Below are 14411 nucleotides of genomic sequence, written 5' to 3' on the forward strand. Positions count from 1 at the left end.
AGAGGAAGGATATATATATATTTTTAAACTAGCTAGATCTGAAATGCGACAGAGTTAAGAACACCCACATAGGTGGTGGTGATGGAAGGAGAGAAATAGGATCACTGGAAACTACTTTTAAAAGTCATGTAGGGAAGCAAATTTGTGTGGTTAACTTATTGAAAGTGTATTCTTATTTCTCAGTCTGCTAGATAAAGATCTCAGTTAACCTCTTGGCTGAATTCTGTGGCAGGGGCGCAGTTTGGGGTTAGTGTCAGTTAGAACACCATGCTCTAACCAACTGGTGGTGCTGATAACACCAAGATTACAGGTTTGATCAATGTTTGGGACAGCAGCTTATTCCTGCGTTGCAGCGGGTCAAACTAGATGATCCTTAGGGTCCCTTTCCAAATCTACAATTCTATGATTCTATGTCCCATAACAAGCCAGTTTCCCCAAAAGCATTTCAAAGCACCAGCTCCATGTGAAGCACGTTGCAGTACTATCAAGCTCATCTGTTGCTAGAGACTACAACTCCCATCATCCCTGGCTCCGCTGGCTGGAGCTGATGGGAACCGGAATCCAACAATAGCCAGAGGGCTAGAGGTCTCCAACACTGTTTTAAAGCCCAAAGGGACTGTTTCTTAGTGCAATCTAAAGCATTCCTTAAAGCGCCACTGGATACAGCGGGGTTTACGCCATCTCAAGTGTGCTTGACAACGGCAAGATCCACCACAGCAGAGAAACTCACCTGAAATCTTTCAGCTCTTGCCGTGTGCTGGTTTCTTCCCTCTTGCTGCTCTCTGGGGCATCGGAGCTGCTTGCCTGCTGCACACTCCGGGTGACGGGGCCGCCAACCCTTTCTCTCGACTTCATGCTGAATCTGTCCGCCTTTTTCTTGTTTGCCACAGCTGACTTGCTAGCCAAGGCCACTTTGCTCCTCTGTATCCTGACATGCAACTTGCGGGATGCTTTGCTCGAGAGCCCGGGAGGGCTGCTCTTGGCCACCCCTTTCACTTTCTTGCCCTCTCCTGGAATCATCTTGGCCATTCTTATGGGGCTGGCGTTCCTTGCTGCCGACAAGCTGCTCGGCTTTTTGGATCTACCGGGCAGCACAAATTTGATGTTTTGTTTCAGTTTGAAGGATGCAGATGGCAGCGGCAGTGGCAGGGGCCCGGAGCTCCGGGCTCGCGTCTTGCCTAGGTGAGCCTGCGTGCTTTGCATTTTTATCTCGGCGTCTGCTGTCCGCCGCCGATTGCTAGCTTTATCACCACTGGAAGAGGATGCCCCGCTTTTCTTTTTAGAGTTCTTCTTAGAGGAAGGGGAAATAGGCTTTTTGGGACAGCTGTAGGAAGCATGCTTGTTCAGACTCCCAATGTAGGTGAATTCCCGGTTGCAATAAGGGCAGATGTGAGCGCTGGGCTCCGCTGTGCTGTTCCTCAACTCTGCCTTCTGCTGAGATTTCTTCTTTTGCAAAATGGCTTTCTGGACAAGCTGGTTTTTCTTCTTTAATGCACTGATTTTGAGCTTGTTAGAAGACATCCGGCCCACCTCGACGCTAAAGTTGAGCTTCTTAGGCTGGCCCACACGCCTGAACGCGTTGCTCGTGGGGCTGGGGAGGATGACACCATTCTTAGGGCGAACGGTCTGTTTTAACGGCACGGGGTTCTTCTTCGGTGTATACCGTTTTTTGTCGCTGGCAGAAGCGCAAGCCAAGATATGCTTGTGCAATTCAGGCATGTTGTCTACACTTTTCCCACACTTTGTGCAGCGAATGGCAGTGGTGAAGGTCTGTGGGATATTGTGGGTTGTGAAATTTGTGGCAGTGGTTCCAATCCCGTTAGGATTGCGGTGGTGATACTGGAATGGAGGGGGCTTAAAACTTGGGTAGTGCTGATTGAGGCCCATGCGGACATCTGGATCTTTTGACTTGACCCCAGAAGCCATTATTTTGATAGTTGTATAAAGCTCTTCCGAGGAGTCATTCAGCTCTTCCTCTTCTTCCTCCTTAGCAGGTTCTGAGGAGTCTTCAGGCAGGAGCTGCATGTGTTCGGTCTTAGCCTTACTGGGATCTGTGAAGTTCTGCGGCCGGAGAGTCCCGCTTTCAAACTCGTGGTGTGTGCACTCTTTGTCCGGGTGGAGGTCCCGCTGGTGCTGCTGCAAATTGCATAGAAAAGCAAATTCTTTCTTGCAGACGGAGCACACAAAGATGTTCTCAACGCCATGGAGCAAGAAGCGGTGTTCTGACAAATCTGTTTTCTCTCGGAAGAGTTGGACACAGAACTCACATTTGAAGGGCCATTCTTCAGCATGAACAGATGAATGTTTGGTGAGATCTTTAATGGAAAGAAAAGGGGACTCACAGACATTGCACACAAAGCTCTTATTAAATGTCTCCTGGATGGTATTAGCTTCGCTGGAACTGTGTGGGTCTTCCCTTGGCTTTTCACACTCACTCTCTACCTCTTCCTGCTTAAAAGAGATAATAGGGACTGAGTTTTCCAGGTTATCACCAGGGGAAAGGACAGAAGAGACTACCGAGAGTGGAGGTGGAGAAGGAGATGAGGATGACAATGGCGAAGAAGAGGAGGAAGAAAAGGACGAGGAGGAGGAAGAGAGGTTGGGAGGTCCAGGGGAAGGACAACTAAGAGGTCCTACTGAAGGAACAGGAGACGTTGAGACCGTAGGGGAAAGGATTGGAAGAGGGGACTGAGCAGTGGTATTTGATAAGGGAGAAGGACATGAACTTGGAGTGATGCTTGTGGGCTCCTCTGGGAGCGGAGAGGGAACAGTAGGCAGGAGAGGTGGTGGAGGAGTGGGAACCTTTAACATAGGCGGGCAAGGTGGAGGGGAAGGAGAGTTTGTTGGAGTCAGGAGAGGCGGCACCTGACTTGAAGATGCAGTAGATGATGGCAGTAAAGGTATCTCAGGAGAAGAGCACAGGGAACCTGACTCGACCTCTGGAACAGGGAGGCTAGCCCTGGACTCTGGCTCTGGATGCTCTTCTGTTTTGCAAGCACCCTGGCTTGGGTTCGTTTCAGCTGCAGGGTTTTCAGAAGATGAATCAGTCCCGTTATATTCATTCAGAAGCACTTTCTGCAGCATGGATGTGGTTGGCTTCTTCTTGACACCACTACATGCTGGTGGCGCCGAGTTACTCTCCTTGGCTTCAGTGTCACTGCATGCCTTTTTATGGACACTGAGATCCAACACTGATTCCCAGGGGGCCTGAGTCCTGTTCTTGCAGTTGGACCTTTGCTTCATGCTACTGGATAAGTCCAAAGGCTGCTGGTTGCACACATTGCCGAAAGGAGGACTTGGCGTCCAGTCCTTCGATACTTTATACTCTTCCAAGCAAAGAGGGCTCATTGCCTCTTTTTCTTCTCTCCCAGACAAACTCCATACAGGAGAATTGCTATGACTCTCTAGCTTGGCAATCTTTGAGCCCAGAGTCGCATCATTCCAAACAGGTTTCCCCTCACCTGCTTTGCCAAAGTCTCGTAGAGCTGGACTGTGTTGCGGTGAACTGGGAGGGGAACTGGTCCTTCGTTTGAACCTGCTGGAGGCGGCGGGCAGAAGAGGCGAAGATGTAGCTGTGAGTCCCAGTTTGGGGATTTCGGTTGAGGACGACGACGACGATGGGGGAGATGGCGCTACCGTACTCCCATCCTGTGTCTGGAGAAGCTGTTTCAGCTTTGATGATAAATAAATACTTTTCTCTTTGGGGAAAGGCAAGTTATCGGCTGCTGATATAGTAAGAGGAATAGTCAAAGAACACAATGATGTGATGGGTTCCGGATCCACTTCAGTTTTTATCTTAGGCAGAAGAGGAGGACTTGCGGTCCTCCTCTTTTTGGGTTCGGCGCTTCCACTGACTGGTGACTCTTTTGGTATGTCGTTTAGGTGCACTGATGTAGCCTTTACACTTGGGGGTATTTCCACAGTCACTGGACTCAGTAAACAGTTTACTCCATAGAGTTCTGTCGAGCTGGATTCCACCTCTATCACTTCACAATTGCTCGTGCTACTGTTGGACTGAATCTTACCATCAATGTAATAATTGAGATTTTCAGATATATTGCTGGAAACATCCATAATGTACACATCATCTGCCTCTCCCTCCTCTTCGAGGTCTGTGCTTGCTACGTACACATTTGAGGACTGCTGGGTTTTCTCTGCTGGAAACTGGGGCTCCTCGGGTTTTCTCCTGACACCTTTGGGGATGAGATGGCGCTCATGGACCCTTCGCTGGTGCCTTCGCATATTGGTATGGGTGCCAAAAACCTTCCTGCAATATTTGCACGGGTGCAGCTCTTTGGGTCCCTTGCTCTCTTCAAAGAGAACAGGATTTGGCATTTCGAGAGAAACTTTCTCAGTTTCCACAGCTACTAAGTCCTGCCTGCTGTTGGTTTCATCTTTAATATTATCTTCAGGAATTGTTTGGTTCTTAGCGTTGCCTTCCGACAGCGCTGGGAAGGGCTTCCTTTTCGGTCCGGCCTCATGGCGCCGTTCATGCCTCCGCCGGTTAATCTGGGTGCCGAAAGCTTTGCCGCAATAGCGGCATTTGAAAGCGTGACTGATTGCCGAGATATGGATATGCATATGGCGTTCGAGACCCTGCTTTGTGGTAAATTTCCTTTCACAATGTTGACATGGAAACATGAACGTACCGTGGATATTCCCATTAGATTCGTCTCTCGCTTTGGGGAATTTCGCCACAGCCTTTTTCTTGGGGGAGCTTTCTGGCGAGTCTTCAGATATGCTGCTCTGCTCTTCCACAGATTCCAGCTTGTCTTCACATATGGGCATGGCTTCCATGTCAGGACTTCCTTTAGGGAAGCTGACATCTTCCTCTTCCTCCTCAGGTTCATCCTCTTCGTCCTCGTCGTCCTCCTCTTCTTCCTCCCCCCCTGTATCCTCCTCAGGGTCCTCCCCATCCTCTTCTGGCTCCTCCTCTAAAACATTCGAGCCACACGTTACTGCTTCCGGTTTGTCTTCAGGCACCGGATGGGGCCCACTGACCGGACTGGGGATAACCAAGTTTGGAAGTGTGTCTTGATTTACCATCTCCTGGATCACAGCTGTCTGCTCCAGGGACAGCACTGCTGAAACAGAGGGAGTTTCATCCTCCTGTTTATGGCCTGTAAAAGATAAAAATTGGGGAGGAGGAATTAAAATGTGTAGAACCTTTCCAAATGCATTTTCAATTTATTTTCTCCTTTGGCTTTCAAGTCTGGCTTTAAAATAGGTTCCATCCTATAAAATGGGCAGGGATTTTTTTCCAGCCCAAGTGCAACGCTCACTTCTATTATCATCTATTACTATTATTTATTAAATTTCTATCATGTCCCCTTCTCCCAAAGGTGCCGAGTGTGGCAAACATCAAACTGTAAAACAACACTAATAAGAAAAAGAATATTTTTTCAAAAAATTATGAACCGAATGTGTTTTAAGACTTCCCCTGAGACAGACACGGAGGAGACAGACATACCTCAACAGGGAGGGCATTCCAACAATGGGGAACCACCAATGAGAAGGCCCTGCCATGGGCAGCAGCCAGAGGCAGAACAATCAAAAGGGCCTCCCCTGCTGATTGTAGGGCCAAAGATGATTGATACTGGGGAAGTTGCTCCTTTAGGTTCTTTTCGTTTAATGTCTTCTGAGGGGAGGGGCTTACCACCATCTCTTTCAAGGAAACAGGCATAACTGTCTCCTGTAGCAAGGCACTAATGACTCCCTGGATCAATCCAGCCAATCCGCTACTGCTAGATTTTATCAGCACCCCATAATCGCCTTTGACTGGACTTAACCACCCAGGGGTCCTTTACCTTTACTGATTCTAAATGGCCCCACTTGGCTAGAATCTTAGTGGCAATCACAAGAGGATTGCTATTAGAAGGAGGGGCTGAAATTAACTCTGGGCGCTTCCAGGCTTTTGGTATTTTCCAGTGGGATTCAATGCCAGCAAATTCAGGCTGCATCATTAAAGTTGCTTTGGAACTCTTGTGCAACGAACCCCCCTTCCCCTAAAGGTTGGACTTTTTGAGGAAAAATGACCTGGAAAGTGTGGAATAATACTTGGCTTTGATGCAACAGTCATCTAACCTCCCTACAAGCAAATTGGAATGAATGCTCAATAAACAGATAGTCTGGAAGGACCTTCTCTCATTTTTATGTGCACATACAGACACACTCTTACCTTCCTTAGGCTCCCTCATGTCGGCAGAAGTTGAATCCAAAACAGTTTTCTGCTTTTTATCGGCTGCGTTCTTTCCTTTGTTTTTAGCCTCCTGGGATTTTTTCTTCCCTTAAAGAAAAAAGAAAAAGAGGGTGGAGAAGAAAAGAAAAAAGACGTGACAATTTGTTTTCAGTGCTTTGACTTCTTTTAAAGGCAACATCTCCAAAAACAATTGAGAGGCAGTGTTTATCTCTCTCTTTTCACTGCAAATTTAACAAAGAAAAACAAAAGTATAGGAGAAGAAAAAAAGGGTGGGGAACCAAAAACCCCACAGCCCAAAACCAGCTAAAATTCACAACACAATAAATACATCCAGCTTTCCATATTGGAAAAATGACAAACCTTCCAGAGCTGAATGGTTACTCAAACTGACAGAATACGCGGAATGAGCCTCTCTTTCCAAAAAAATCAGAGACGAGCCCAGACAAGAGTTCATTTTAGAATGGAATAATTTCAAAATTTATTTGAAAAGTAGTTGTAATCTAAGTACAGTAGTTGCCTTTGAATGATTTCTGTAAATAATGTATATGAAAGAAAATGATATCGGAATAGAAAAGAGAATTTTTACAATATAGTAATGATAAATTAGAGTTGTTTATTATAAAAGAAATACGGAGAGGATGGGAAGTCATAAGTTTGTGTAGAAAACGCATAATTGAATTTGTATGCATTTTTTTGTGAACATAGACATTCTTATTGGACTGAATGAAATGAAGAAAATTATGTGTTGTATATATATGGAAAATGAACAATAAAGCATTTAAAATTTAAGATACAATAAATACATCCATCTTGATTATGTGTGCCATCCAAACAGCTATCCAAATGAAGTTGGTGTTTACAGAAAGTACATTCAAATATAGCAAAAGCATTAAGGTCTTCGGATCACTGCATGTTCCTCTCTTTTTAAACATTCTTTTAATTTCAATATTGGTTACTTTTAATTCTGAAACTAATATCAAGTACGTTATAAATATTGTATCCATGCATACAGAAATGAACAAGAAAGTAATTCTATCAGAATCACAAGAGGGAGTCTTAAAGACTAACACATCTATTATGGCATAAGCTTTTGTGCCATACATGTCAGCAGATGCTTGATCATGCACTTGATGAAGTGGCCTGCTGTCCACAAAATTTATTATGCTACATTCAGTTTGGGGGTTCTTCTTTTTTCGGGGCGGCGGGGGGGGGACGTGGTGCTGAAACTCATCTCAATAAAAGCATTGACTGTGCCAGCAGAAAATGGCTGCTAATGGGGTAAGAAAGAGGTGTTGTTACTCTGTACCAATGAGTACCATCACAAAAAGCTCTGTTTTTAATAGATTTGTTATTAAGGTGCCAAAAGATTAATTGCTCTTTTTGCTGCAGCAAGAGAAATTATTCCACTAGCACCACATTTAAGAATACTATCTTATTCCAATAACCCACTTCTTCTCAACACAAAAACCTTGCCAAATCTCTCTAGATTAAATCTTTCAGTCACAAATATAAAAGAAAGCCAGTGAGTTTGTATAATTTAACTACTTGTTATCTAGCCACCTTCTCTTAAGCAGATATACCTTCTTGGCTTAGACTTTTCTGCCAGTTTCCAAAATTTTGCCAACTCTTACCGGTATTTTACTCGGAGCTCTGAAGACCCACACATTCTTCACACCCAGTTACAACTAGAGTACAGTTAATGAGCTGCACACTGCTTTGCTACCACTTGGGATATCTTCCTCTATTATTATCACTTAACAAAATAACTAGGGCACAGCATGAGATCAAATTAAGGATCAATAGGTTAACTTAACAAATGTCCCCCCAAATCTTTGGTCTGTGGGCACCCCAATACTTGTTTAAAAAGTCAGCCATGATGGTCACACCTCCATCACCTAGCACTATTACTACTATAAATTTTGTTTAAGGTGATATGGTGCTAAGAACCCCATATAAATTATATGTTTAGGGTGACCAAATTGGTTTTCAAATTTCTGGAGATATTGCTTAACTAACACACACACAAAACAATAAAATACAGCGTAAAAGAAAAAACACACTAAAAGCTCTAGTATAAGTAGAGCAAAACAGCAGGCTACTCATGGATCCCGGCATGCACAGACGTTTGTAGTGTCTAACATGGGAAAAACAGGGGGAAATAACCATCACCCACCTTACAGAACTATCGTAAGGATTTACAATTTTGTGCGCAGGTGAAATGCAAAATATTGGGGGGTTTTGCTTACAATTTCAGCTCTTTCCTATTATAATCTTTTCACGTTCAACTGAAACAAGATCAGCAGCACACATAAGCCCGTTTAGAATTCTGACCTATCTTTTTTTTAAAAAAATAAAAATAAAATAAAATAATGACTGCATATTTTTCAAGACTAATTTAGGATGCAACACAGCTAATGGCATGAACTCGATGTAAATTTCACCAACACACACACACACACACACTCTTTCTGTTTACAAGGGACAGCCACTTATTTTTGGTAAATCATCTCCCCAGTTTTTGCTTTTATGGAATACTTTGTTGTGTGCGTGTGTGTGTGTTTGTGTGTGTGTATGTGTGTGTGTGTGTGTGTGTGTGTGTGTGTGTGTGTGTGTATATATATATATATATATATATATATATATATATATATATATATATATATATGCGCCCAGTGTCACATGCAGGTGAGCCTCTGCCCTCCTTCAGGGTCTGAAGGGGGCTATGTCCTAGATGCTGTGGTGAGTTTTGGAGGCATGTGGAAGCACAACCCCGGTGAAAAATTAGGAACTTAGCTCACCTTTTCCCCATGTCTGGAAAGAGCAGGGTTGGTGGATCACTGCACAATTTTATTTAGCTACCCATGACAAAGAAAAATCCAATTGGAGACTCAGCCACCAAAAGCAGGTTTGATAATCTCTCTCCCTTCTGCCTGTATACTTCTCATAGGTCAAATGTGGGCTAATACTGGGCATGCAAGTAACTCCACGTAATTGCTGCTCTGCTCCCTGTTTACTGATGGGAAGCCTGATTCTCTTCTCAGCGACTCTCACAAACCCATCTTGAACTTCCTCCGAGATGCTCTCTCATATGCTTATGTTGTTTTATAATACTGATCACTGAGCTGCTTCCTTTCCTTCATCACCATTCATTCTGCACTGCCTACTTTGCTGCTGGGTCTGCTTTCCCAAGTTTCTGTATTTGATTTGCCCGTAATAGCCTCACGAACAAATCACTGCAGTGAAATCTAATGTGAAGACCGGGAGCTGAGTTCATGTTATTGGACCCATCAACAATGCCCACTGGCCATGTTCGCTGAGGCTGATGGGAGCTGGAGTCCAACGACATCTGGTTCTCCACATCTCTTGGGCTAGACCTACCTCGCAGGACAGTTGTAAGGCTATAATCGGGTGGGAAGGGAAATGGCACATGCAACTTGGGAGTTCCTTTGAAGAGCAGTTGGATAAATAAATAGGCTTGGAAATGAAACAATACCAGAGATAAGTGGCTCACCTAAAAGTCTCCTAATGAGGCTTCTAGCTGCAAACACTCGCTCTGGAATCAGACCTGAATGACCTTAACACGGAATTACCCTGGAAGAGGCGATTCAGCGTGCAGCTGCTCCTGCTTACTAAAAACAGCCAGGATGACAACTTGAGAGCAAATGTAATTTTAGATCCACTGGATCAGAGTCCTAGGAGCAAACGGAAACGTCCAAAGCTTTTCAGTGTCCACTGCTTCAGCAACTTCCATCCCTTTTCAAACTGGTTTGCACAACCTTTTTCTGTGTTTCGCAGAGAAGTAACGTGAGACCCGCCAAATCTTTTTCTCCCAGCCAAAAATATCCCCTGATTTCTCTAGGATTCTGCCCCTTTGGACCCTGATAGCCTAAAATACTGCACCCAAAAGGTTCTTCAAAGTCTCTGATCTGAAAGCAACAATACTGTAAAAATGTTGAAACGCACAAGCCAGACTGATGGAATGTGCCGAAATGGCAAGTTTAGCTAGCAAAATTACGAGATCAAGACGAGAGAAAATTTAAGGAGGATGGAAATTGTTTGCAGATTGTTAAAAAAAATGTAAACATGTTAAAAGGCAAGTAGCTTTAGAATAAGAACAGCAGTAAAATTTATATCTGAAAACAGTGTGGAGAAAATAAGGCATAGAATAATTATAATATGCAGTGTTAATTGGAAAATTGAGGAAAGCACTGGGGGCGGGAGACTCCAAAGTTATTTGATTGTAATTTGGAAAGTGTTGTAATTTTTTTTGAAATATATAAATATTGTATTTTATTTTATTTTTTTAAGAAAAGAAATAAGCTGCACAAGTCAGAACATTCTGCACTCCGCTTTGGCAACTTACACTTAATGGAATTTGGATTATTTCTACTTCAACCTTTGGAGAGTCTAGAGGAAGGCCGCTGGAGTTTACAAACCACTGGAAAAGTATGACAGGGCCAAGAACGGTGGAAAATGGACCGTGAGCTATGCTGAGAGTCTCCTAACTGCAGGATCCCAGCAGCTGCATTTAGACATCTCCTAGTAATGAATAAAATCACAGCATGCAGAAGAGCTGCTTCATCAGATGAGCTCAGGTTCCTAGGATTATGAGGAAGAAAACCTCTCTCTCCAAACCATGCAATCTTTTCTACATGTTTATCAGCCTCCTCTTAGGCAAAAACTATGTCATCTTTATTCTCCCAGACCTTTTAGTTCATACTAGTTATATCATTTTGGTTCTTTGTAAAATTCTTGCACTCCCCCAGCCCCACTTGTTGGGTTTAACACTAGTTTTGTATTGATTTTAATGCAGCTTGCGTTTATGTTGGCCTAGCTTGGTTTTTGTGTGTGTGCTGGTTTATGTAGTTGGGTTACTGAGTTTACACTACTTACTGTATTTTCTATTGGTAATGAGTCTGTAAACCACCCAGAGGAATTCATCGGCGGGTGCTATGGATACTGATAAAGGACTATCTCATCCTCGGCAATTTTACCTGTCCTCCCCCCACCCCCAGATTTTCAATAGAGGCCCTACTTTATGTCCTACCCGTTATAGCTTCAGCTGAGTAAAAGAAGAAGAAAAAGACAGTCTTCTCAACCAGGTGATCTCCCTTTATATTGGAAGTTTGTCTGCCCCCCCTCTGCTGGCATTCAGAACACCAGGTAAAAACTGCTATTCCAGCATGTTTTAGGAGCAGATAGTATTCATATCTATGTGGCGGCCATTTTTACTTGCTGTGCAGCATTTATTTTAATTACTTATTGGCATTCCATTTTTAACTCTTGACTATCAGCAAACTTCCAAGTGCCGTTTTCATTTATTACTACTACTTTTATATCCCACTTTTCCTCCAAGGAGTTCGAGGTGGCAGGCATGGTTCTCCCCCTCCCAATTTTATCCTTGCAACTGTCCTGCAACGTAGATTAGGCAGAAAGTGTGACTGGCCCAAGCTCGCCCAGTGAGCTTCAGGGCTGAGTGAGGATTTATTTGTACCTTGGTCTATCAAGTTTCGTTCAGACATTCTAACAACTGCACCAAATTGTCTCTCACACGTCACAGGTGAGGACAGAAAAGGTGGGGAATAAAGCTATTTAAATAAATGACACAACAGGCAGACAAATCAACATCCTTAGTTTGGCAATCCTGACACCCGATAGGAAAGTTGGGGGGGAGGAGAACCCCCTTTGCGTATTTACCAGATGAGCTAGAATGAGGCATTATTTTTTCAGCTTAACACGGAGAGTCACAAGCAACTTATGTCAAAACAAGTCACTCAGGTTTTTCAGTTTCCCTCGCTCTTTGAAGAGGGAACTCATGGCTAATGGAACTTTGGGTCCTCGGCATTCTACACCAGTTACTACGACATGGTTGAAAACTTCTGTGTTGTAGCTGCAGAAGGCAATGCTGTTGCCTCCCGTGCACGGAATAGCAATTCCCACCTGCCCGATGTTTTGTGGCTGCTACGCCCCAAAGCCTGTTAGGCGCCTGATAGAAGCACACGAATGAGTGCACTTACCATCAGGTTTACCGAAGGGTCCTACATGCCCGCGCTACCGCCGGCTGGATCCTCCAGTTGGTCTAAACAAGAAAGATATAGGAATGAAACCACAGGGGAAGTGGAATGAGAACAGTGAAAGAAAGGGGAAAAATGAAAACAGAAAAAAGGAGAACCAAACAGGTTTATGCTCTGTCAAAACAGAGAAGAACAAGACCACATGAAAGGAACAGAAAATAGCCAAGAGGTTGAAAGGATGAGACAAAAGGAAAGGTGGAGGGTATTCTCTAGAGCTGCGCAGATCTGTTTTGGGGCCCATGCTTCAGAGTAGCCCCTAAAAAAAAACCTAAACAGCAAAAGCGGGGGGGGGGAAGACGGAGATGCAGGCAGGCTCTTGTACTCCCTATCCCACCTTGCTGCCCCCTCTTTTAACAGCCCCCGATCCCTCTGGGTGGACCTAAGCCAAGCCATGGGCTGCCTCGACCCAATCCGGTCGAATCCCAGGTCATCCCAAAGCGGTCTGTGATCTGGGATTTGGCTGGACCTCGTGCACAGCCCTTGCTCTTTCTCTCTTTTTAAATATAGCCTGTGGATATAAAGATGGGGAAATGGTGTAGCATTCCATGTAGAACAGGCTTCCTCAACCTCGGCCCTCCAGATGTTTTGAGACTACAATTCCCATCATCCCTGACCACTGGTCCTGCTAGCTAGGGATCATGGGAGTTGTAGCCCAAAAACGTCTGGAGGAAGCCTGATGTACAGCTTACCAGGTTCAATCTCCAAGTAAGGCAGGGAGGGGGTGGGGAGGAACCCTGCCTGAAAGAGAGTTTGGAGAGTTGCCACCATACAGTGTCAACAAGGCTAAGTTAGATGGACCAGTGTTGTGACCAAGTATAAGGCGACATCCTGTGTTGTCTGGAGTTGGTGCAGCCCACTGGACCTGGGGTGCAAGAGAAACTTAGCCAGGTCTCTCTGGGTGGAATCTGGAGAAAGGCATACCCCCATGGTTTCAACTGCCTCCTCTGCAAAATGGGATTAATAGTGGTCTACTTCTGCTGAAAGACCTAATGATATAGAAACAGCAGTTTGCACACAATGAGTGGTCTCTAATACTATCCCACCCCCAGTTATTCTCTGTGTCAAATAATAGATGGGTGGCAAAGAGCATATTCAATGGCATTTAAGACTATTCTTCTTCATCTTCCTTTCAATGGCATTTAACTTAACTTTACCCTCATTGATTTGTTTGTTTTACTGATTGCTGTTTATCCATTTGTTTTATCGACTGTGTGTGCTACTTGTTGCCATTTTTTTTAAAAAAAATAGTGCAAGTTTTATCTTGCTTTAGTTTGTGGGCCGTTTATGCAAGAAACTTTTGGAGTTCACCTTATTTTTTAAAAAGTGGGAAAGCAGCAGACGAGTAAAAGTAAGTGAAGAGGTGGAACATACTTCATTTGGTCCTACTTGCAGCATCCTACAACCACGATGCCTGCATGTGACTGGGATGTAAGCAGCTGACACAACTCAGCCAGAGCAGGGATGTCAGAATGAGGTTACAGTCAAATGCACCGCTGTGGACTTTTGGAAGTGGCAGTCTGGGTTTTGATGCACAGTCTGAAACCTTGTTCACAATAACTACTCAGAAGGTGGCAAAACCGCTCCCGGACCCTTAGACCAGGCATCCCCAAACTGCGGCCCTCCAGATGTTTTGGCCTACAACTCCCATGATCCCTAGCTAACAGGACCAGTGGTCGGGGAAGATGGGAATTGTAGTCCAAAACATCTGGAGGGCCAAAGTTTGGGGATGCCTGCCTTAGACAATAGACTGCAAGTGGGAACTGCATGAAATATTTAAAAATGCTCTTACAAGAGGGGAAACAAGATGTCAAGGAGAAGGGGCTCTTTCCCAGCCTTTTTCCAGAAGTTGTTTTCTACGGCTGCCTTCAGATGCAACAGGTTAAGCAGAGGAGCAAAAGCACTCAAGCTGAGCACTCCCTGCATTTCCCACAACCTCCCTGTGTGTACTTTCACCGCAGTTTAAGAGGCTTTGTTTCAGGTTACACGGCATTCAGAGGCCAGGCTGGCTTTTGAGAAGCAGGAACCTGCTCAGTTGCTGCATGAGAGCTGTGACACATCCTCCAACAGGCTGCCTGTTCAGTTCTGTCCCTGCTGGCATTTCTAGAAGCAGGATAGGACAGTTTTGTTTAGGCATGCTT

At 44.5% G+C, this 14411-nt stretch overlaps 1 protein-coding gene across 5 annotated transcripts in view; it reads right to left on the bottom strand.

Annotated features, from left to right (window-relative positions):
- The window catches only part of PRDM2 (PR/SET domain 2), a 74875-nt gene that overhangs the window by 2539 nt on the left and 57925 nt on the right, over nucleotides 1-14411 (bottom strand). For 4 of the 5 annotated variants that reach the window (XM_060276149.1, XM_035117914.2, XM_035117916.2 and 1 more), the window contains 2 exons: nucleotides 6179-6286; nucleotides 731-5120 (listed from right to left, as the gene is read on the bottom strand). In XM_060276149.1, the coding sequence (XP_060132132.1) occupies nucleotides 731-5120; nucleotides 6179-6286 (4498 nt within the window). Of the gene's footprint in view, nucleotides 1-730; nucleotides 5121-6178; nucleotides 6287-12216; nucleotides 12247-14411 lie in introns of those variants that run through there. The other variant, XM_035117917.2, reaches the window with a different exon arrangement.

The sequence above is a fragment of the Zootoca vivipara genome, chromosome 6 (genome assembly GCF_963506605.1).
Source record: "Zootoca vivipara chromosome 6, rZooViv1.1, whole genome shotgun sequence".
NCBI lineage: Eukaryota > Metazoa > Chordata > Lepidosauria > Squamata > Lacertidae > Zootoca > Zootoca vivipara.